Source organism: Ochotona curzoniae, unplaced genomic scaffold (genome assembly GCF_017591425.1).
Source record: "Ochotona curzoniae isolate NIBS_2020 unplaced genomic scaffold, NIBS_Ocur_1.0 scaffold_1852, whole genome shotgun sequence".
Classification (NCBI taxonomy): domain Eukaryota; kingdom Metazoa; phylum Chordata; class Mammalia; order Lagomorpha; family Ochotonidae; genus Ochotona; species Ochotona curzoniae.
Window position 1 is genome coordinate 48,265,405 of NW_024467087.1, and position 23,137 is coordinate 48,288,541.

At 36.4% G+C, this 23,137-nt stretch overlaps 1 protein-coding gene across 1 annotated transcript in view; it reads right to left on the bottom strand.

Annotated features, from left to right (window-relative positions):
* Positions 1-23,137, bottom strand: part of DACH2 (dachshund family transcription factor 2) — a 468,995-nt gene that overhangs the window by 125,069 nt on the left and 320,789 nt on the right. Inside the window, exon 4 of the mRNA XM_040999528.1 lies at positions 21,067-21,198. Within this exon, the coding sequence (XP_040855462.1) occupies positions 21,067-21,198 (132 nt within the window). The remainder of the gene's footprint in view (positions 1-21,066; positions 21,199-23,137) is intronic.

Genomic DNA, 23,137 nt, shown 5'->3' on the forward strand with positions numbered 1-23,137 from the left:
AAATGCTTTTTCACAAATTACTATAAAAGAAGATAATATTATCCTAGAAGAGAATAATCAGAAACACTGTTAAGGAGGGATGTCTTTCCTGGGATATGACTATGAAAATATTAATGCATACAAACCTGCATTTATAATCATGTGTACCTGTATTAATATACACATAATTTTTTCTTTCTCCATCCTTCAGAAGGCTTACTGTAGTATATGAAATGCTTTCATTGATTCATTAATATACCATACTGTTAAATCCACAGGTAAACATATACCAGAAAAGAAATAAGAAGATGTTCATGGATTGGAAAAGAATATAATAGAATTAGATAACAGCATCAAAACACAATGACCCAATGGACACAGGTAAGAGTAAAATTTTAGCTTCAAACCAGTGGATCAAAAATGTTAATTTAGCTTCCTGAGCTTTTCATTTATCGTGACTTTATTGGCAGGAAAAGCAGATGATGGTGATGAAGACAAATTTTCTGAAAATAAAGAAATGTAAACTGATACCCCTCACACAGGAGTCATGTATATAATGGAAACTCCATAGGCACTTGCAAGAAGAAAGTTTAACCATCTATAAGCCAAAGTAAAGACGTATCAATCTAAAGATATGTTAAGGACCCCGCTGACATCGCATGGAATAGCACATATTTTTGTAATTGCTCCTACTCCCTGGAATAGGATCACACTGGAATATTTGTTATTTTATTACCAAGATGCAATTTTTAAATTTGACTTACCTCATCAAAATTTCAATTTTTGAAACCTATTTAAATAGACATCTCCAAAATGCAGATGATGCCAAAACTTTTTCTCATTCTATCCCATTACTCCTGATTTGTTAGTTATGTGATATTTTCCTTCACTGGTAATAAATTAGCAACTGGTAGAATACAGAATAATTCTATACATGTATCTGGCTTGGAGACAAACATAAATGCACAACTTAGAGACAGCTTGGGATTCAGCCATAGATCAGTACAGTAGAAAGTATAGTTGGCTCACTAGACTAACAGTACAAGATCTTGGCTCCAATACCACTATGTTTCAGTTGTTTAAATGCTCAGCTTTGAGGGAGAAACTTGATTTCTTTGTGTCTCTCAATCTTTCTACAATAACAGGAAGCAGTGACTTCTTACTTGCCTCACTAGAGTAATACAAAGGTAGGGGAGGAAGGATCAGGAACTATATTTTGGAACGATGGTACTAGAAGGATACCATCCTTGTTTATTTAATAAAATTGTTTAAAAGACTGTAGATATAATGATGACATATCTATTTTTATATTAGAGAATACAGCTTTCCATATAAATGATGTGCCAGTGTTACTAAGTCACTGAAGCAGTTTTCTTTGTTGAGAGCAAATTGTTAACAAAGCACTTTGTTCACAGGATAAATGTGTAAAAATAATACCTACTTTTGTTAACTCTAAACACACCTAAGAAACCTGCACAACACTCAAAAGGATAAAAACATAAGTTTTTTATGGTCTTGTCTTCTGTACTCTAATATTAAAATAACAGACTAAACATTTGGGTCTTTTAGAATAAAAGACCTACCTCTTTTCCCCTTCAAAGCACTTGAAAATTTAAAGGAGAAAAACTCAAAAATGCTGACCGAGTAATAGCTGAGCATTCATGGTGGGTGTAGAACATGAAAGGTTACAATATGGATCTGTGCCTACGCATTTCTTTTCAACTTCAGCAACATCCTCTTGCTTCTGCTAACTCGGCAATCATACAGCTGACAGATTTCTGGGTTTTCTAAATAATGCATGGGCTTTTCTTATAACATGTCAGTGCAAAAGTATCAATTCTGCCCCACTATCGTTCGTGATGTTGATTTGCCTTGACAGCATTCCATTAAACCAATGAATTTTTCCCCTCCTGATGGTTCCCTAAATATTCCTCTGAGTGATGTATTTGTGTTTTTTGAAAAGCAGATTGTGAAAGATGTTTGCATTTATGAGAAAACTTCACAGCAGATATAGTCAGAAGAAAAGGTACAACAAAAACAATAAAAGTTTACAACAGGACACTTTACCTCACATTCTTCATTCAATTTCTTAAATGCTAACACCAACATCCCTTGACCCATCTTTCACAAAAAGGTCTACACTCAAAACAGTTGAACTTCCTACAGAATGACCACTTACACATTCAGCACTCTGTTGATCTCTCTCTTGGAAAGCCAAATATATATATATTTATATATATATTTATATATATATAAATTTATATATATTTATATATATTTATAAATTTATATATATTTATATATATATTTATATATATATTTATATATATTTATATATATTTATATATAAATATATAATATTTATATATATAAATTTATATATATTTATAAATTTATATATATTTATATTTATATATATATAATTAAACCATGCAATTTAACTTTGGAGTCTTCAAAAAGGAAAACAAATGATTTGTCCTTTACTCAGTCTTTTATGGGAGCAGGCACTGTCTCCAGTACAATGCACTGAAGCTCCGTTGGTACTGTCCTAGCAGGATACTGCTGCATAAAAGACAGCAAGTTTGATGGGAAGAGCCCTTGCACTTTAATTTTATAGCAGGGTATGTATTTTTCATTGTTGCTGCTATAAAACACAAATTTGGAGTGTCTGGATAAAAGAACTCATGCCTCTTGGTTAAAAATGACATAGACACATATTAATTTGGGGGGGCTTTTTGCAAATTTCTTTGCAAATTTCTGGAAGTCACTTAAGTCATTCTTGAGCCAGCTTTAGGTTTGACAAAGGCAAGTGATCCAGAATGCATCAGATAAAGTAGATATGGGCTCAATTTGCATGTGGAGGATATCAGGGTATTTCAGAAACTTTATGGATATGTGTATTAAGAAAAATCTTTGGGCCCAGCGCGGTGGCGCAGTGGTTAAGGTCCTCGCCTTGCACTCCCAGGATCCCATTTGGGCGCCGGTTCTATCCCGGCAGCCCCGCTTCCCATCCAGCTCCCTGCCTGTGGCCTGGGAGAGCAGTTGAGGACGGCCCAGAGCTTTGGGACCCTGCACCCGCGTGGGAGACCCAGAAGAGGCTCCTGGCTTCAGATTTGGCATAGCATCGGCCGTTGCGCTCACTTGGGGAGTGAATCATCGGACGGAAGATCTTCCTCTCCGTCTCTCCTCTCTGTATATCTGCCTTTCCAATTAAAAAAAAAAATAAAAATAAATAAATCTTTAAAAAAAAAAAAGAGGAAGAAAAATCTTTGGAACTGGCACAATGACTCAGTTAATTAATCCTACACCTGCAAGCACTGGCATCCGATATAGACCTTAGTTTGTGTCCTGGCTGCTCCACTTGCCATCCAGCTCCCTGCTTACGACATGGGAAAGCCTCTGAGGATACCCCAAAGCCTTGAGACCCTATACATATATGGTAGAACCCAAAGAAGCTTCTGGTTCCTGGCATTGGATCGGCTCAGCTCTGCCACTGCAGCCATTGACGGACTGAACCAGTAGATGGAAGATCTTTCTGCCTCTCTCTTTGTAAATCTGCCTTCCCAATAAAAATAAATCTCTGAAAAACAAGGGAGCAGTGATAAAGATCCTCTTTTAAATAAAAAATAAAAATCTTCATGGGTTTTAATTTTTTTAAAGGCTTAGTTATTTATTTGAAAGGCAAAGTGTCAAAGAAAGAAGAAGAGATAGAGAAAGTAGCATCTTTCATATACTGGTTCACTCTCCCAATGCCTGTACCAACTGGAGCCCAGAACCTCACCCAGGTCTCCTATGTGGGCGACAGGAAACTAAGTACTAGGACCACCATCTGTTGTGTTCCATGGCGCATGTCATTGGCAATCTGGATTGGAAGAAGTGATACAACTTGAACTAGGCACTTTGATATAAGATGCCCCAAGCCCTATCTTAACTCACCGAGCTAACTGCTTACTCTCTCCTAAATCATGATAACTTTTTGCAGTATTTTCATAGTCACTATAAAAAAAAATGTTTTTTTTTATTATTTGCCCACAAAGAGTAGTCAGTTACATTCAGTAAAAGTTTGCAATATCATTTTTTATTAAAACAAAAAAACTGAAGGTTCAAAAAAGCATCAAATAAATTTGAGACAGGCAGAGTTTGTTTTAGGGACAAAAGCATTCAGTTCTCTTTTTTTCCTGGAAGTGGAAGTACACATATTTATCTCTTAAGTTTTCCCCCGAGAATTCCCTCCATTCATCATTACCCGTTCAAAAGTTTTCATTCAAACTGAAGATGTTTTTAAAAAAAAGCTGATAAATGTGAAAATTGCTCAACTTTAGTATGAACTTTATGACTTGATTTAGATAGATCCTAGAAGAGTTGGGGATGGCAGAAATACTGAGATTGTCTTCAAAGTATGTGAAATCATCCTACATAGAGATGAGATCAGTTCTGAGGAAATGTCACTTTTTTCCTGTTTATCATATCTAATTCTGCTAAAGGAGACATATTTGTTGAGGTTCTATCATCATTCAACATTCTTGAGTAAGTTGAGAGCCAAACCTCACACATAAAAGCGAAATAAATATTTCCTACTGAGTATTGACACTCTTTCTCTACTAAGTGCTTAACCTGAGAAACAATGGCCTTCCTGTTGACTTCTTTTAAAAAAAGAAAATGGTTATCTATTTTTATTGGAAAGTCAGATTTACAGAGAGAAGGAGATACAGAGAAAAGATCTTCCATCCTCTGGTTCACCCCTCAAGTGGCCGCAATGGCCGGAGATGAGCCAATCCAAACCCAGGAGCCATGTGGGAAGAGGAGGGTCCCAAGGCTTTGGGTTTTTCTTGACTGTCCTCCCAGACCACAAGCAGGGAGCTGGAAGGGAAGTGAAGCAGCCGGGATTAGAACTGGCGTCCATATGGGATCCTGGTGCATGCAACACGAAGACTCTTGTCACTAGGTGACTGCGCTGGGCCCTAATGTTGGCTTCTAGAAAGTTTCCCTATGTATCTTCTTTTATTCCTAGAAAGCTACTGATTTTAACCATGTATACTTGGATTTTGTCTTTCCTCTTTGTATTTTATTGCCTGATTATTTAATGACATTATTTAAGCCACAGAAATATAGTAGAGATTTTTTATAAATAAGTATGCTATTTATAATCATTATACATGTAACATAAATATGTTATGATTATATATAGCTAAATAATATGAATACATGAATGTACTACATAAATATACATATATATATGATAAATTGGGGAATTAAAATTTCTTTAGAATAGTATATTCAACTATTTTAAGATTTGGCACTCAGGCCTAATTCTCTATGCTAAGCTTGGAGAGAAAGGAAAACTAAGAAAATACATCAAATAATTCCTTTGAGAACTTACCTGAACTCATGAATATTACCACTTAAAATAGTTAATTCAGTGTCCTTAAGTTTTGGCTTCCCTTCTGTCTGTGTGTTCCTGTTCATGCCATTTCAGCAGGAAAACCTTGAACAGTGCTCGCCTCTAGAGATAAATATATAATAATATCTTCCCCACCTTTACTGCCTCCTTTCTTCCCTCTAAATAATCCTAAAGGCATACCTGCTGACTCATTATGGATTAGAATGCCATGCTAATGACATCACAATTGTGCTAGAGTATTTCAAAAGTTCATGGAAAATGATTCAGGAGATAAGTTTCCTTGAATACAACAGCAGCAACAATAATAATGATACATCCATGCCTAATTTTACCATAACACGCCTCGTATGTACATACACAAGCACTCCCATTTGATGACATGAGTGCTATGATGAGTGCTTTCTGGTATGATTTTTTTTTTCCTGCTCTCTGTTGAAATATTATAAACCTCAGAAATGTTAGAGGTCAGTTCCTCCCTCTTTAAATCAATCAAACCAATCTATTGCACTTCTCTAGATTTCTCTAAAGTCACAACCTTTGCTCTTCTTAACATTCCTAAGGCACCAGAGTTTCCTGCTACATGGTAAGATCAGCTTTGCTCTGAAAAAAAGGAATTATAATATCAGAATATCGCAAAATTTGTACAATATAGAACCCAAAGTTTTGAGTTCTGAGGAAATGCATGATAGGTCAAAAATTGCTGAAGTCAATATATGAATATACACAGAAAAAAATTTACTTCAAATTTTAAAATGTTGCCATCACTTTGGAAATCTCTTCTTTATTTCCTAGAAGTATGAATCACTTAGTTATCAATTGACCCCATATTTCCACACAGTTATACATCTATGAGAAATGAAAACATATGTCTACATAAATACTTACATACTGATATTGACAGAAGCATTACTCATAATAGGAAAATGTGGAAACACCTCAAATGCTCATAAACTGATGAGTGAATAAAAATAATACAGTATGTTCACAAACAGGAATATTATCCAAGCTTTAAAAGCAATTAAATTTTGATTTGTATTTCAACATGGATGAATCCTGAAAACACTTCAAGATAAAACATATATACTGTATGATTCCAATTACGTGAAATATTCATAGTCAGCAAATTCATACAGACAGTGCAGTACTTTAGGTATAAATTAGTGGTTCTAACTGCTACAACTTCAGGAAAAATTAGTGGGTATCTATTCAGTAAGGGTTTCTTCTGGAAATATTCAAAATTTCTGTAATTAGATCCTGGAAATATTTTCCCAATTCTATGAATATACTAAAATCACTAAATTTAACATTTCTAAAAGGGTGAATATTATAATATATCAATTATACAGGGCCCGGCGCAATAATATAGCAATTAAGGTCCTGGCCTTGAATGTGCTAGGATCCCATATGGGCACTGGTTCTAATATCGGAAGCCCTGCTTCCCATCCAGCTCCCTGCTTGTGGTCTGGGAAAGCAGTTGAGGACAGCCCAAAGCTTTCGGGCCCTGCACCCATGTGGGAGATCTGGAAAAAGTTCCTAGACTCCTGGCTTCGGATTGGCTCAGCTCCAGCTGTTGTTGAGGCCTCTTGGAAAGTGAACCATTGGATGGAAGATCTTCCTCTCTGTCTCACCTCCTCTCTGTATATCCAGCTTTCCAATAAAAACAAATAAATCTTTAAAAAATTATACAAAAATGGGGCCCGGCGCGGTGGCGCAAGTGGTTAAGGTCCTCGCCTTGCACGCCCGGGATCCCATATGGGCGCCGGTTCTAATCCCGGCAGCCCCGCTTCCCATCCAGCTCCCTGCCTGTGGCCCGGGAAAGCAGTCGAGGACGGCCCAAAGCTTTGGGACCCTGCACCCGTGTGGGAGACCCAGAGGAGGCTCCTGGCTTCGGATTGGCATAGTATCGACCCGTTGCGCTCACTTGGGGAGTGAATCATCGGATGGAAGATTTTCCTCTCTATCTCTCCTCCTCTCTGTATATCTGCCTTTCCAATAAAAACATAATAAAAATAAATCTTTAAAAAAAATTATACAAAAATGTATATCATGAAAAAAGACTATGCATATGGAAAGTAAACCACAAAACGGAGCTCTCTCTCTATATGCACTGAAAAGTAAAACTGATAATAAATATTTTAAAGCTTGAAAAATCAAGTGTAATCATTAGACAATAATAGGCACAGAAGCTATGCTTTTTACTAATTTGCTTTTTCTAAAGAAAATGAGAAAAATGATAGTGTGCCTTGTCAATTATTTTAATTTTTAGATACAAATACACTCTCAGGAGACATTCATTCAAAATTAATATATATTAGTGTGAGTCAGCCTTTGAGATTTGGTGCTGCAATTAGCAAATTATGATCACAATTTTATGATGTCTCAATTAATGAACATATTAGTCTTGAATGTTTATTTTCATTTATTTTTTCATTTTTATTATTTTTTTTTTATTGGAAAGGCGGATATACAGAGAGAAGAGACAGAGAGGAAGATCTTCCGTCCGATGATTCACTCCCCAAGTGAGCGCAACGGGCCGATACTATGCCAAATCTGAAGCCAGGAGCCTCTTCTGGGTCTCCCACGCGGGTGCAGGGTCCCAAAGCTTTGGGCCGTCCTCAACTGCTTTCCCGGGCCACAGGCAGGGAGCTGGAAGGGAAGCGGGGCTGCCGGGATTAGAAACAGCGCCCATATGGGATTCCGGGCGTGCAAGGAGAGGACCTTAACCACTGAGCCACCGCGCTGAGCCCTATTTTCATTTATTTTTATGTACTTGAAAGGCTGAGGTAGAAATAGAAAGAAATGGATCTTTCATTTCATGGCGCTGTCCAGGTTGATATCAGGAGCCTGGAATTCCATATGGTATCCAAAACAGGTGGCAGGAGCACAACTGCTTGATCCATCACTCATCCCTTCCCAGAATGCATCACCAGGAAGCTGGAATGGAAATGTGGTGTCATGGGTGCAAACTGCCAAATCAATATGGCTTGCAGGCATCACAAACGGTGACTTGTTGCACACTAATGAATATTTTTAATGATGAAATATAACACAGCTTGTTTACTATAAATTCCATTTATGGACACAATCTCCTATTACAGATATTACAAATTGTTTAAAACAATAGTCTCAAGTCTAGCAAATGGAAATAAATTTTTGTATTTTTTGGTCCTATTTCAGAATCATTGCTTACCTTTTTCATTCTGCTGTTTTTTTAACTTTTTATGCTTACTTTATGTGTATAATATAAGTGTCTTGGAAACTAATACAAACAAATCTGCCAATACATGAAATCATTCTGTGTTGTGTGACACCCTAAATATCAGGTTTTGTCAGGCAAATCTAATGTCTCTGTAACAGAATGGCATCTTGAGAGATAAGGGGGATGTAATAAATGTAATTTAATTTTTCAGGTTTTTAAATGTAGTAAAACCAATTTTTCATCTATCAACTGTGAAGATTTAGACTGGGCACATACCTGGATGGTTACAAGAAAGCAGAAGAGAAGCACTCAAAGAATGGTCACCCACAAAGCAATGTCAATTCAGGGTGATGACACCAAAAATATTTCCCATATCACAAGAGTAGGCAAGACATTTCCACCAATGCCCTGAACAAAGATTCGACTACATATTGGTCATGTGACCTCAGCTTAGAACTTCTGAGTGTAGGTTCAGAATCTAAAGTGATAAACCATATGAAATAGAAGATACCAAAGTCAGAAGTATTCACATTAAAGTAACACAAACTAAGTGTGGTGAGGAGTAAATAAGATTAAAGAGTCACAACAATGAACATTACAATTCAAGGCAACATAATCATTCCAAGTGTCTACTTTGTAACTAAGACACAAAAAGTGGAAATTTATTCAAACTTATACTACAAAGCTGTAGGAGAGCAAGGTATTTACTATAATGAACAGAGTATTAGTAATATTCAAGAAGTATAATATGTATTGACCAACAGAGCAGATTCAACGCAGGTTAGATTTGTCCTCAGAGGTGGAGTTCTAAATGATCCATTTGAAAAAAAAATGTCAATTATTTGCATAACAAATCTTAAAATGAGAAATACATATGTCTAAATAATACACGAAAAAATATTCAACATAATTGTCTACCTATAAAATAAAATCCAAACCACAATGAGCTATTTTATCACTCCAGCAAAAAAAATAGCTATTATCAAAACACAGGAACAAAGGGGAGAGAGCACATGGTATGTAAGTTAAGAGACTGCTTGGAGCACCCACATGAGCGTTACTGGAATAAAGTAGTAACTGTGGTTTCAATTCCAGCTACCTGCTAACCCAGACCCTGGGAAGCAGCTGTTATTGGCTCAAGAACTTGGGTGCCTGCCACTCATGTGTGAAACCTGGATTTCACCCCAGCTACTGCAGACCCAGTCCCAGTTGTTGCAGGTCTGGCTGCATCAGTGAATCAGATTAGATCTCTCTCTCTTTCTGTCTTTGTCTCTGTCTCACACACACACACACACTACAAATATTGCAAAATATGTGGAGAAAAATTTGCACATTGTTGGTATTAATGTAAATTAATATGTCCATTATCTTGTGGACAGTATAGAGATTCAGCAAAAAGCAAAAATAGACCATTCAATTATTTTACTAGCTCCCACCCCAAAACATTTATATACACTCACCACCACCCCCACCTCCCACAAGTACAGTGACACTTTTCTTAAAAACCAAGATACAGAATCAACCGAGCTATATATCAACCAATGAACAAAGAGCACAAATGTAGTATAATTGTACAATGAAATATTATTCAACCATAAAAAATAAAATTCTATCATTTTCAGGAAAATGAATAGAACTAGAAGACATAATGTTAATAAATGAGACAGAATGATATAGGCAGTATTTTGGGGTGGGGAGCAGTTTAAAAGTGTTGATCTGACTGTTCTGTGTAACACTGGGAACTTATTCCTTCTAAGTGTGTTTTGGTACCATTATCCAACTTCCCCTTAACATACCTCCTCCCTACCATTCCCAGGTCCTAGCAAACATTACTCTATGCTCATATTCTATTTTCAGTGGTGGTAAAGACAAGGGGAGGAAAATGTTAGTTATTCTGATTTTATTAGTAGATAGTGCCTGCATTTATTGAACTGCCATGTTGTACTCCATAAGTATTTACAATTATTATTATTTTCTAAAACTGCAAATGTTTAAAGAGATTGAAATATTAACTAAGTTTAATCTTTACGCATTGTATACATGCATTGTTTTCTCACTCTGTGACCTATAAACATGTACAATTTTTTTAGAAATTTAGCTGTAGAATGGTGATTCTTAGAGGTTGGCTCGAGGCAGTAAGGAAGTTAGAAGGTGGATATTAAAATAAAGTTGGGTGAAATAAGTGACTACAGGCGCTTTATAGTGCACTGGATTGACTATTGTTCAAAATAATCCATTAGATATTCTATGAGTAACTAGAAAAGAAAACCTTGACGGCTTGAAAAATACAGAACTGTTGAAGAGATAGACATCTTAATCACTCTCATTTTATCACTGCATATGGTGTACATGCACTGAAGTATAACAAGGTGGGAGACAATAGCTCAAATGGATTATCCTCTACCTGCAAGTGCTGACATGTGTATGAACACCTGGTTGCTAAACTTCAGTTCCAGCTCCATGTTGAAGATCTAAGAAGACAGTGGAGGATAATTAAAAGTGTTGGGAAACTGCACCCATCTGGGAGACCCCAAGGGGGCTCCTGGATCTTGGCTTCCTAGTGGACCAGCCCTGACCGCTGTGGCCATTTGTTGCGTGAACAGAAGAAAGATTTCCCTCTCTATCGTTTTTTTTTTCTGTAAATATTCTCTGCCTTTTTAGTAAAAATATATCTAATTTGTTTTTTGAACAAAAAGTTTTAAAATGATTTATTTTACTTTTATTGGAAATGAAGATTTACAGAGAGATGGAGAGATGGAAAGATTTTCTGCCTGTTGGTTCACCACCCAATGACCTCAACAGCCAAAACTGAGCTGATCTAAAGTCAGGAGCCAGGAGCTTCTTCTGGGTCTCCCACACTAGTGTTGGGTCCAAGGCCCTAGGCCATCCCTCTGCTGCTTTCCCAGGGCATAAGCATGGAACTTTATAGAAAGTGAAGTAGCTGATACCCAAACACATGCCCATAGGGAATCCTGGACCGTTTAAGCCATTAAACCATGGCGGTGGGCCCAAATAAATCTTTAAATAAATAAATAAATAAACTTTGTAACTATGCACAATTATGTATTAATCAAAATTTAAAATGGGGATATATGTTTAGCCTCATTAAGATGCCAGTTAAACACCTGCATCCCATTTCTGAGCACTTGAATTTGACTCCCAGCTCTTGCAGTGTTGATGGCTCGAGTGGTAAGCCTCCCCCGGAAACACCTAGATTGAGTGTCCAGCTCCTGACTTCACCACTAGCCTATTCCCAGTGGTTGGGAACTCATCCCCTAGCTCCCTCACTTGCTCTTACTTTCTTCCTTTCTCTATATGCCAAATTAAAAATTTTAAAGAATTAAATAAACATATCTAACTACAAAATGACTTATTTCCTTTATAACTATTTTAAATCTATATGGTAATGAATACATTTTTATTTCCATGTTTATTGTGAGAACACTTAAAAACCTCTATTTTTGAAGAATATAGTATATGCTATCACGATGATATGCAATGGCTGTCTTGAGACTATTATTCCTACGAACTGTAATTTTATATCCTTTCAAAAACATCTCCCCATAATATCAAACCTATCACATGGCAACCAGCCACATTTCTCTATTTATATGAGATCAACATTTAAAAATTACACATATGGGTAAAATCACCCTATTTAAAATCTTCTAAATTCAATTTCATAACAGGTAAAATTTGTTATATTCATTCTTTTTTTCAAAGATTTACTTATTTTTATTGGAAAGGAGGATATACAGAGAGGAGGAGAGACAGAAAGAAAGATTTTCCATCTGATGGTTCATTCCCCAATTGATCACAACGACTGGAGCTGAGCCAATCCGAAGGCAGGAGCTGGGAACTTTTTCCAGGTCTCCCAAGTGGGTGCAGGGTCCCAGGGCTTTGGGCTGTCCTCAACTGCTTTCACAGTCCACAAGCAGGGAGCTGGATGGGAAGCAGGGCCACCCAGATTAGAAACAGTGCCCATATGGGATCCTAGCACGTTCAAGGCGAGGACTTTAACCACTACGCTATTGCACTGGGCACTGTTCTATTCATTCTTAAGAGACTCTATATTTGACATCCTGGTTATATATATATAGATATACATATATCTATATATATATAAAACATCCCATTGAGGAGATTTTTCCCAGGTCAAAATAGTTTGTGGGGGGTGGGATCCTTTTGCCCTCTAATCTAATGACAGCTGAGTTCAAACAAGATTGTGAAGAATTATGTAGAAAATTAAAATGTTGATTAGTAAAGAATATCTGTAAGGTCAGATAACACATCATTTGTCAAGAAGAAACAAACCTTTGGCTTATGTCTGAGATATTTTCATATAAATGAATCCTAATGTCACAGCTAAAACAAGAATTTCCTAATGTACTGCATGAAATATGAAACATACATATAATAGGTAGCATTATTTAGTCTAGCAGTTAAGACATGCAGATTCTGAAATAGTGTGTGGACCCAATTCTCATTTCAGGTGGTTAACTTCATTTTCCCACCAACACAGACCCTGTGAAGCAGCAGGAATCTCTCCAGAAATTGATTTTTTATCATCCATAAGGGAGACCGGGATTGAGTTTCTCACTCTTGGTCCAAGCCCTATTCCTTCTGGCTAGTGAGGCATTTGGAAAGATCATCAGTGTATTAGAGTCTTCCCCCCTTTTCTCTCCCTCTTTTTTTTCTCTAAATATCTCTTCTTTTAAAATAAATACCAATTTTAAAACACAATAAAAATAATAATTAACAGTTACTCAGTAGTGAGTTTTGTTTATCGCTGGAATAAGTTTTTATAAGGATTTTCAAAGATACCTTAACATCTTCTGATTTAAATTTCTCTTACAGGGCCATATTCACAAAAGAAAGATGGAATGAGTAGTAAAGTTTATGACAAAAATATTCTAAAGCAGTTCATGATATCAGCACTTAAATGAAAAGAAGATGTCTCCTTTGATTCTCTGCAAACATCTTCTTTCGTATCTAACGCGATGTTTGGATAACATGAAGAAAGAAGGCAACCTTGGGAATTTCTAATTCAAATTTGCAAGTGAATTCTATTACTTGGTTCTTTCCACTATAAACTGTGTGTTCTAAAAGATAAAATACTGAACACCTGCTGCACTGAGGCTAAACCAACATGAAAGTCAGAACAAACAGGGACTCAGAGGATAAAGATTTACATGGTGATCATCACAGAATCTCCAGAGGAAGTCACTGTGCACATCTTTCTGAAATCAGCAACACAGTTGAAAATTACTCCATTTATTCCTACAAGAAAATGGGTGACCCTCGAAGCCTTTGTTACTTTTTTTTTAACAAGAGACCTGCTGTTGTATAACTATATTTCTGATTTGACAGCTACAATTATAATCGTTCAGGCATCTCTTTCCCACAAACTCGCCGCAGCTATAACCTTTAGTGATTAATTATAAAGCTCCAGGAGCAATAGTACACAGACTAATTTCCTAAAACAATAAAAGACAGAATTTCTCATTTGGAGCTAAATGAAACATGAACAGGTTGTTATTCATGCTGAAATCTTGATGCAGAGTCATGGCACAGCCATTATAGAACCTATTAAACAAAACCTCAAATCGAAGAAACTTGGAGGTTTGTCTTCAAAAAAGAGAATGTGTTCTTGCCTCATAATCTCTAATTTCTATGTTTGCTTGCCCTTTTTAAATTTAATGCTCTTAATTTTTTTCTATTCTTTCTTTGCTCTTAAAAATCTTTCAAAAATATGGATAAGTGAAATAAAAGGATGTAACAGAACTCCATGATGAAAGAGTCCCTTTCACTTATGTTAAACATCTTGGAGTAACACTTGATTCCTGTTGTTTGAGGGCATTTCCTACTTGTTTCAGGTGGTCTCAATAGACTTGGAAATTTATTTGCATAATGCAAGTAGGCCTTCAAAATAATTTGGCTGGGCCCAGCGCAATAGCTCAGTGGCTAAATCTTTGCCTTGTATATGGCTGGATCTCATATGGGTTCCAGTCCATGTTGTAGCTGTCCCACTTCCCTTACAGCTCCCTGCTTATGGCCGGGAAAAGCAGTTGAGGAAGGGCCATAGCCTTGGGACCCCGCACCAGGTTGGGATACACAGAGGGGGTTCATGGCTCCTGGCTTCAGATCGGCGCAGCTCTGGCCGTTGTGGTTGCTTGTGCAGTGAACAAGCTGACAGAAGATCCTTCTCTGTATATTACTCTGTGAATCTCCCTTTCCAATACAAATAAATTAAAAGAAAAGAACTAACATGGCTGTTTTGGTGAAGAGAAAATTGAATGATAGTTGTTATCATTATTTTCCAGCAAAATGTTACATTTCTGCATTGTTTTCCAAATTCAAGTATGGAGAAGATAGTTTCTTAATACATGTTTTGAAAAAAAAGCGATCACAGACAAATAAGAGCCGTTGCGCTCTTAGCGCATAGCATCGGCCGTTGCGCTCACTTGGGGAGTGAATCATCGGACGGAAGATCTTCCTCTCTGTCTCTCTTCTCTATATATATGACTTTCCAATAAATAGAATAAATCTTTTTAAAAAAAGAAATTATAAAGAATGCATAGTGAAAACAAACTGTAATATTGTTAAAAATACTATGACAGGTAAACACATGAACAACATCAAATAATAATTAAATATTTTATATCCTTTTGTACGTGCCATTCTGCCTTCTGTTCTATTAGCAACTAATAATAACAAAGAATCTCAGTAGCAGTCCAGCTACAGTATACTCCTGTAATTATAAAAAAAATGTTTTTAAATTTTATGTTTACACAGATCATTTGAAAATGATCCATAAGCACAAGATGCTTCAGTCAGGCAGTGTATTAACATGGCCACAAACAAGGGATGTTAACAGAAATCCTTCATTTTCATTTTCAGTTGTGCTTTGTAACAACAGATGTTGTGCATGAGAGGGCAAAATGGCAATCCTGAATAGACTGAGTCATTCAATTTTCACTTAACGAGTTTATAAGATCCTAAACCTATTTAATGATTTATAGTGTTTGTAGATCTAATGTATTTTTAAATTTATTTTCTTTCTTTGAAAGAAAAAGAGATATTGAGAGATAGACAAAGACCAGCCGACATCTTCCATCTACCAGTTCACTCTTTAAATGCTTGTAGAAACTTAGGATGTGCCAAGCCAGAGTCAGGAGCTGGGAAATCAATCAAGGTCTTCAATTAGCACAGTTCAGTCATGGTACTTGAGCCATTAACTGCTGTTTCTCAAGGAATGTATTATTAATAAGCTGCAATCAGGAGCAAACCCAGGAGTCGAATCCAGGAACTGTAATATGTCATGAAGGCATTCCATGTGGTGTCTTAGGAGTTAATACCAAAAGCCTGCCCCAAGCATAATTCCTTTTAAAGACATATTTATTCATTTGAAAGAGAGAGAGTGAGCTCTTCCATCTTCTGTTTCACTCACTAAATGACCACAGCATCTTGGGCTAGGTTGGGCCAAAACCAGGTGCTTGGAACTCTGTACAGGACTCCCATGTGAGCAGCAGGGGCCCAAGCACTTGGGCCATCTTCCGCTGCTTTCCCCAGGAGAATTCGCAGGGAGTTGGATTGGAGGCAGAGTAGCTGGAATGAACCAACCCTCAAATGGGACGCTGGTGCTGCAGGAGGCAGCTTAACCTATTATATCACCATGTCAGCCCCGTTAGGTGTAATTTTTTTTTAAGATTTAATTAATGTGGCAGTTTGAGAATATTAAGTGAAGCATTTGCTTGCTATACCTCTTAATCAAAGAGAAAAATATTATCAACAGAAAATGTATCACCAATATAGACAAAATGATAATGCCAAGAATAGATTGTGAGGTCAGGTCAGGTCTGACCTAAGGTCAGGCACCTAATTTACAAACAAAATTTGAGATAGGTCAACTTCATCTTCATCTCTAGGATTATTAATTGGCACTCTACCTCAAAGTAAAAGTTAGTGAGTACCTTAGATCATACTAAAAATCCTATTTAAACTTTGGAGGAATGATGTTATAGTGGCAAAATCAGGGGAGTAGGAACCAGTGTCAGATATTTCATTACCTAGCTCTGTGATGACCAACAAGTTTCTCATCCTTCAATCACCACCTGTTGTGTGGGACTGTTGCAATCAACTAAGTCACTTAGAACTCTGAAATTTAACTTTAGAAACCGTTTTCATTCCTAAATCTGTACTGTGCAGTGTATAGTATTTTTCAGTTTACATAAATAAAGTTAACTCAATAAAAATTTTAAGTAGATGCTTTATAATTAACATAGGAAAGTAATGAATCGGCCCGACGCAGGAGCCTAGTGGCTAAAGTACTTGGCCTGCACATCCCAGCATCCCATATGGGAGCCGGTTCTAATCCCGGCAGCCCCGCTTCCCATCCAGCTCCCCGCCTGTGACCTGGAAAGCAGTTGAGGACGACCCAAAGCTTTGGGACCCTGCACCCGTTTGGGAGACCCTGAGGAGGTTCCGGATCCTGGCTTTGGATTGGTTCAGCTCTGGCCGTTGTGGTTGCTTGAGGAGTGAACCATTGGATGGAAGATCTACCCCACTGTCTCTCCTTCTCCCTGTACATCTGACTTTGAAATAAAGATTTAAAAAAATCTAAAATTAAAAAGAAGAAATTAATGAATCAAGGCTTTCTGGGCCTGAAACGTAACATTTTCTTAATTCATATACTCAGTTTTCGTCTAAGTCCCAGAGTGACCTGAGAGATCTTCAGAACCACTGCTTGGAAATGTTTCCGCAGGAGAATCCTGCTGTTTGCTTACCACATGATTTGAAGCCACCCACTTTCTGATTTTCACTTTCAACTCAAAGCACAGCTCAAATAACAGAACCTACTCTTGTATTCCATCCCTTACTGTCTTAGAAAAAAATTTTCTTCTTTCTCTATATTTTCATAGTATTTTGTTCTTGCTATTTTTATCACATTCTGTTCCAGAATATAGTCATTCAGTTCTTTGCACATTGTACCTTCTCACCTATATCATCAACATTTAAATTTAAGTGACTTATGTCTTCTTTCAGAAATTGCCTTTTGCTCTGTTGGAACACCATATATTGTGGAATTGTGGGTACTTAACACAGAACTTGAATTCTGTTTTGAATCTTATTCAATAATTACTTTATCTCCGCTTGGAGTGGGTTAGAAATGGTCACTAACCACACTGCTTATTTCAGTGACACACTTGAACTTTTTTTATTGTTTGCTGATCATTTCAAATATACCACCAGTATTCTGTTACAAAGCTGAAAATAACTACATTAGATCATAATCTGATGATCTCTTCTATGCCACTACACAAATGCATTTTTCTAACATAATAGCACATCATTTGTTTGATTGTATATTATCAAATTGACTGATTTTTTCCTTCTCCTCATTAAATCTAATACCTACTGTGTAAATAGTCTCAGCAATTATCTAAGACCTATCTACCCTTTGAGCTACTTAGCCAGTTTCCCAACTCTAGTTCAACCAGTAACCTGCATTAAAACCAAGGTCATAACTATTATTCAGATCCTACATGCATCAATTAAAGGCTTTCATTGTGGTACAGTAAGTTTAAACAGCCATTTGCAATGTCTAGTATCCCATATGAGCACTGATTGAGGCACCAACTGCTCCACTTCTGATTCATCCCACTACAAAGGTACTTTGAATGCAAAAGAAGATGGCCCAATTACTTGGGCCCCTGTTAACCACATAGGAGACCCACGTGGAGTTCTAGATTCCCATCTTCAGCTTGGTCTAGCCTATCAGTTGCAGCCATGTTTGGAATGAACCAACAGAAGAAAGAACTGTTCTCTCTCTTCCTCTCTCTCTCTCTCTCTCTGTCTCTAACTCTTCCTCCCAAATAAACAGAAAATTAAATAAATACTAAAACAGGTGACCCAAACACAATCAAAGTCATACTAGTATCCAAAGCTGTCAAAAACATTCACTTCTAAAATTATCAAAATAAATTTCCCTTTAAAATGATTGCTTGTGAAACAGTAGTTGTTTTCTAACAGAAGAAAGATTTCCTTTATCTGGACTTTTAAAATCCTCCTAGCCTTCACTTACATATAGATGATGATTATCTTTCAAGTCTGATCCCTTTATCACATCAAGATTGTAGTAGCTAGGTTACAATCTCTTCACGAGCAAGGATAGTAAACACTGTCTTTTTATTACAATGCTAAATTTAACATTATACACAGATGGAAACTTAATACCTTGTTTTATCATGAGAATGCATTTCTATAGTTTGGCAAGGTCATACCAAGTTCTATCTAGCAAGAACAACTACTAACTATGCAACATTAAAAATAAGAATGCAAGTTTATTCCGCGAATGGAGAAGCATAATGATTCTTTAGAAAGTCTTTTTATGAAAATGGTATCCCTGAGATATGATAGAAGTCATTGCATGACTCCTCACTCATCCTTATTTGTATAAAACATTCCTTGACAACAAAATTCAGTTTCAAGAAGTTTCATGTCAAATGTAGTCATTCCAAAGATATCCTAACATTTAAAATCCATTATGAGGTAAGAGGCATTAGGACTATGAAACTGATCTTTGTTTTCTCACACTTCCTTATTTTTACAATTTTATACAAGGGACTTGATAAAGTGAAATGTTATCAAAACAATTGAGGAGGAGGCAGAATCGAGAAGGAACAAATACTTTGGACTTAGCCAGAAAAGAGACTGAAACTCATGTCTGTATTTCACCAGCTTTTTGACTGTAAATAAAGTTGAAATACTATGTGCTTCTGTTTCCTTATTGGTAAAATGAGAGTATTATAAATGCCATTTTCTAGAGATTTTGGTAAAGTTAAGTTATGTACTACCATAGAAACTGGTAAATATCATAACTACTGCTGTTAGTTACTTTATTTATTGTATTTTTCAGTCTCCGGCTTTAAAGAAAGTATCACCATGACCCCTGAAGAAAAAGTTTCATTGCGTAATCTACCAGCAACTTTGAAATTTTAGATAAGTGTATTTATACTGTATTAAACTCATAATGATTTCTCCTAACAATTTGATTAAGTAAAGTTGCTATCTAATTCTACTTCATGTTTTCTTCCAAAATAGATTCGATCATGCTTAAATTTTTAAGAGCCTAAAATGAGGTAAGTAAAGTTATTGACAATCTATCACATTATGCTGAATTTAACAGCAGAGTAAGCTTGGAAATCTGAGACTACCATGACCTTTTTTGTTATCTTTTATAGTTCTGCCTCCAAATAAACTTTATTCATCCATTCATTCATTCACATATCATCCCACCTACATCAAAAGACTTTTAAGGGTTCTGATGATCAGGGAAAAATTACACTTTATTGCAGCATAAAGGAATAAAAACAAGTATTATGGTTCTGGAGATTTGGCACAGTAGATAAGATGCAGTTTGAATATATGATATATGGTATTAGAGTGCTTGGTTCTTAGTCCCAACTCTATTTATAATTATAGCTACTTAATTATGTGAATCCTGAGAAGGCAGCAAGTTATGGCTCAAATACTTGTGGTTTTGCCTCCCACATGGCAGACCTGGGTCAAGTGCTGGGCTTATGGCTTTTTCCATTGCTATTGTGGACATCTGGGAATTTGTGAAATGAATCAATGAATGGATGATCTCAATCTGTCTCTCTCTCACTCTCTCTTCTCTCTCCCTTTCAAATAAATAAGAATATGTAACTCTTTTTAAATTTTAAAAATAAGTGCAAAGGCAAGACACAGTCCACTTCAGAATCTTATTTCTTTTCACTCACTTTCTGACTTTCTGCAATATTATACATATTTTATATATATATACAATAATATAATTATATTAAAATTGTATGTAAAACAGTGGCTGGAGAAAAGGAATCGAATAAATATACTATATTATATAGAATATATATTTGTAATATATATTTACATATATTATGTATTTGTATATGGTTATATATGAATATATAATGTATTGTGAATATATTTTATATATATATATATTATATATATATATATATATTCCATTCTTCCATTCCTTTTCTCTAGCCTCTGTCAATAATGTCTGGGGTCTGTCAGCATCCATATTCAGCCAAGGAGATGGTATTCCAAACAGCAAAACAGATTGTAGTGTGACAACCTAAAATCTCAGTCTTTCCTTCTTTAGAAAAGGAGGAATTAAGACCTCTGTGGCAAAGGTAGAATGGGCAGCTTTTAGCGGACAGCACAGTGGCTATCACTGTAAGAGATTATATTTAATCCTACTGCTATAAACAACGGAAATAACTAAATGAGTCTGCAATAGGAATGGCTATCTAGTGTCAATATTTAAGCTAGCAATAAGATCTTAATCTTATACTTCTAGGGTGACTGTTTAAAATCACAGTATTATAGATGATATTCTCTACTGCCGTGATCCCTCTTTTCTCCCATACAGCCATAAAACAGTAAGAGGCGTCCAACTGAGATTCCTGAAGACACTCACCTGTGTTAGAATTCAGATCATCAGGTTCAGATTCAGTTCCATTTTGACTTCCATTTCCCTGCAGAGTGTTCATAGCCATCAGCTTCATCTTCTGCAGCTTCATTGCCTCAGCCATTGCTGCAGCTGTTATACCTAAAACCAGAACCATGCCTTTTAAAATTGGGCCCATTTCAAAGTGGAACTAAAATACGGATGCATTAATTTAAAAGGGCCCTGATCCACAGCATGAGCTGAAAGTAAATTAAAATTGAATTAGTTCTTATTTTTTTTAACAAAGCAATTTTCAAATCTTGTAATTTCTTCAGCTTACAATGAAGACTTTTAAAAGCTGCCAAAAAATATGTGATGACGTATCTGAGCTCCAATTCAAACCACAGAACAAATAGATGGTAAAATACAAACTGTTTCAAAAATTCCAAGACTCTTGCAGATAAACCGTGATTTTGTCAAAACCATTTGACTATTATTTCTAAACAGACTCTCTAAACATACTACATTCCTTCTAAAACACCATCTTCAGAGGAAATACTCTGAAGTGCTATCCCTTTGGGATTATGATTCTTTGGAATGCATAACTTTGTTGGTACTTCTGCTTAAATAATAGGCTGTGATTAAAATCTCCAGGTAGCTTTTTTATCCTTTTATTTTTCCTATACTAAAACACACCCGCTTCCTTTGGGTGGAAGTCGGAGTAAGAACAGAACCAACCCGGCAATTGCAGCCACCAGCTGATTGGAGCGATAGACGGTGCCAGACCCTGTACTTGTTAGCACATACAAGAAGTTTCTTTGGAGATCTTCCTAATTAAATGCTGGACTCAGAACCCTACCGAAGAAAAGAGAGAAGACGGAACAGGTCAACCAACCATCTCAGCTATGATGGACTATGTCAATCAGTGGATTTTTCAAAGACCGCATAGTGCTTGGAGTGGCAAGATTGACAGCAATTCATAACGGTTGCAATATCAAAACCACTTGAGCAAGAACCTCAGAGCATGCCCTACATCCGGGACCTGGGGAGGGTGGGAAATTGGGTGGGCCTTCTCCCTTAAATACCCCCCCTTTAAACATGAAGGTAACAATATGGAAAACATACTAGTATTATCCACTTTCCTGTAGCCCTTGAACCTTCTTACCCTAATTAACTATGTAAAGAATGTTAAAATAAAATTTTATTAAAAAAATTTTTTAAAAATGTAAATATAGGGCTGGCATGGTGGCCTAGCGGCTAAAGTCCTCTCCTTGAACATGCCGGGATCCCATCTAGCCCCCTGTTTGTGGACTGAGAAAGGAGTCCAGCACGGCCCAAAGGCTTGGGACCCTGCATCCGTGTGGGAGACCTAGAGGAGGTTCCTGGCTCCTGGCTTCGGATCAGCGCAGCACCGGCTGTTGTGGTCACTTGGGGAGTGAATCATTGGATGGAAGATCTTCCTCTCTGTCTCTCCTCCTCTCTGTATATCTGACTTTGTAATAGAAATAATACAAAACTTAAAACAAAAAAGTAAATATAGATGCAACTGTTGGATCCCGGCTTCATTCTGGGTATTGCAGGCACTTAGGAGTGAACCCATAGGTGTGAGATTGCTCTGTTTTTTTAAAAAAAATCTGTCACTTAGCCTTTCAAACAAAAAATAAATAAGTAAATTCTTTTTAAAAATAATGGCCAATTAGGTGACTGTCATAACATTTGTTACATTGTTATCAATATTCCTTCACTGAACTATATAATGTACTTTATAATGTACACTGGATTCCCCAGATTACAAATCATCCTCATGCATCTCTGTGATATTAATATTTCTATTTCAAGAAAAAGGCAACCTACAAATATGTAATTGTAATGTCTACATATGATGTTAATGTGGCAAAGGGTTAAAATTCTTAAATTTAAAAGCTAGAAAATTATTCAAAAAAATTAAAAATAGCCATTTAACAGAGATGAAGTGATATATCATTGTGGTTTTGATTTACAGCTTCCTGGTGGTTAGAGATGTTGAGACTCTTTAGATGTACTAGAAAGGTATTTTTTTTCAAGATTTTTTGTTTATTGAAAGGCAGATTTGCAGAGCAAA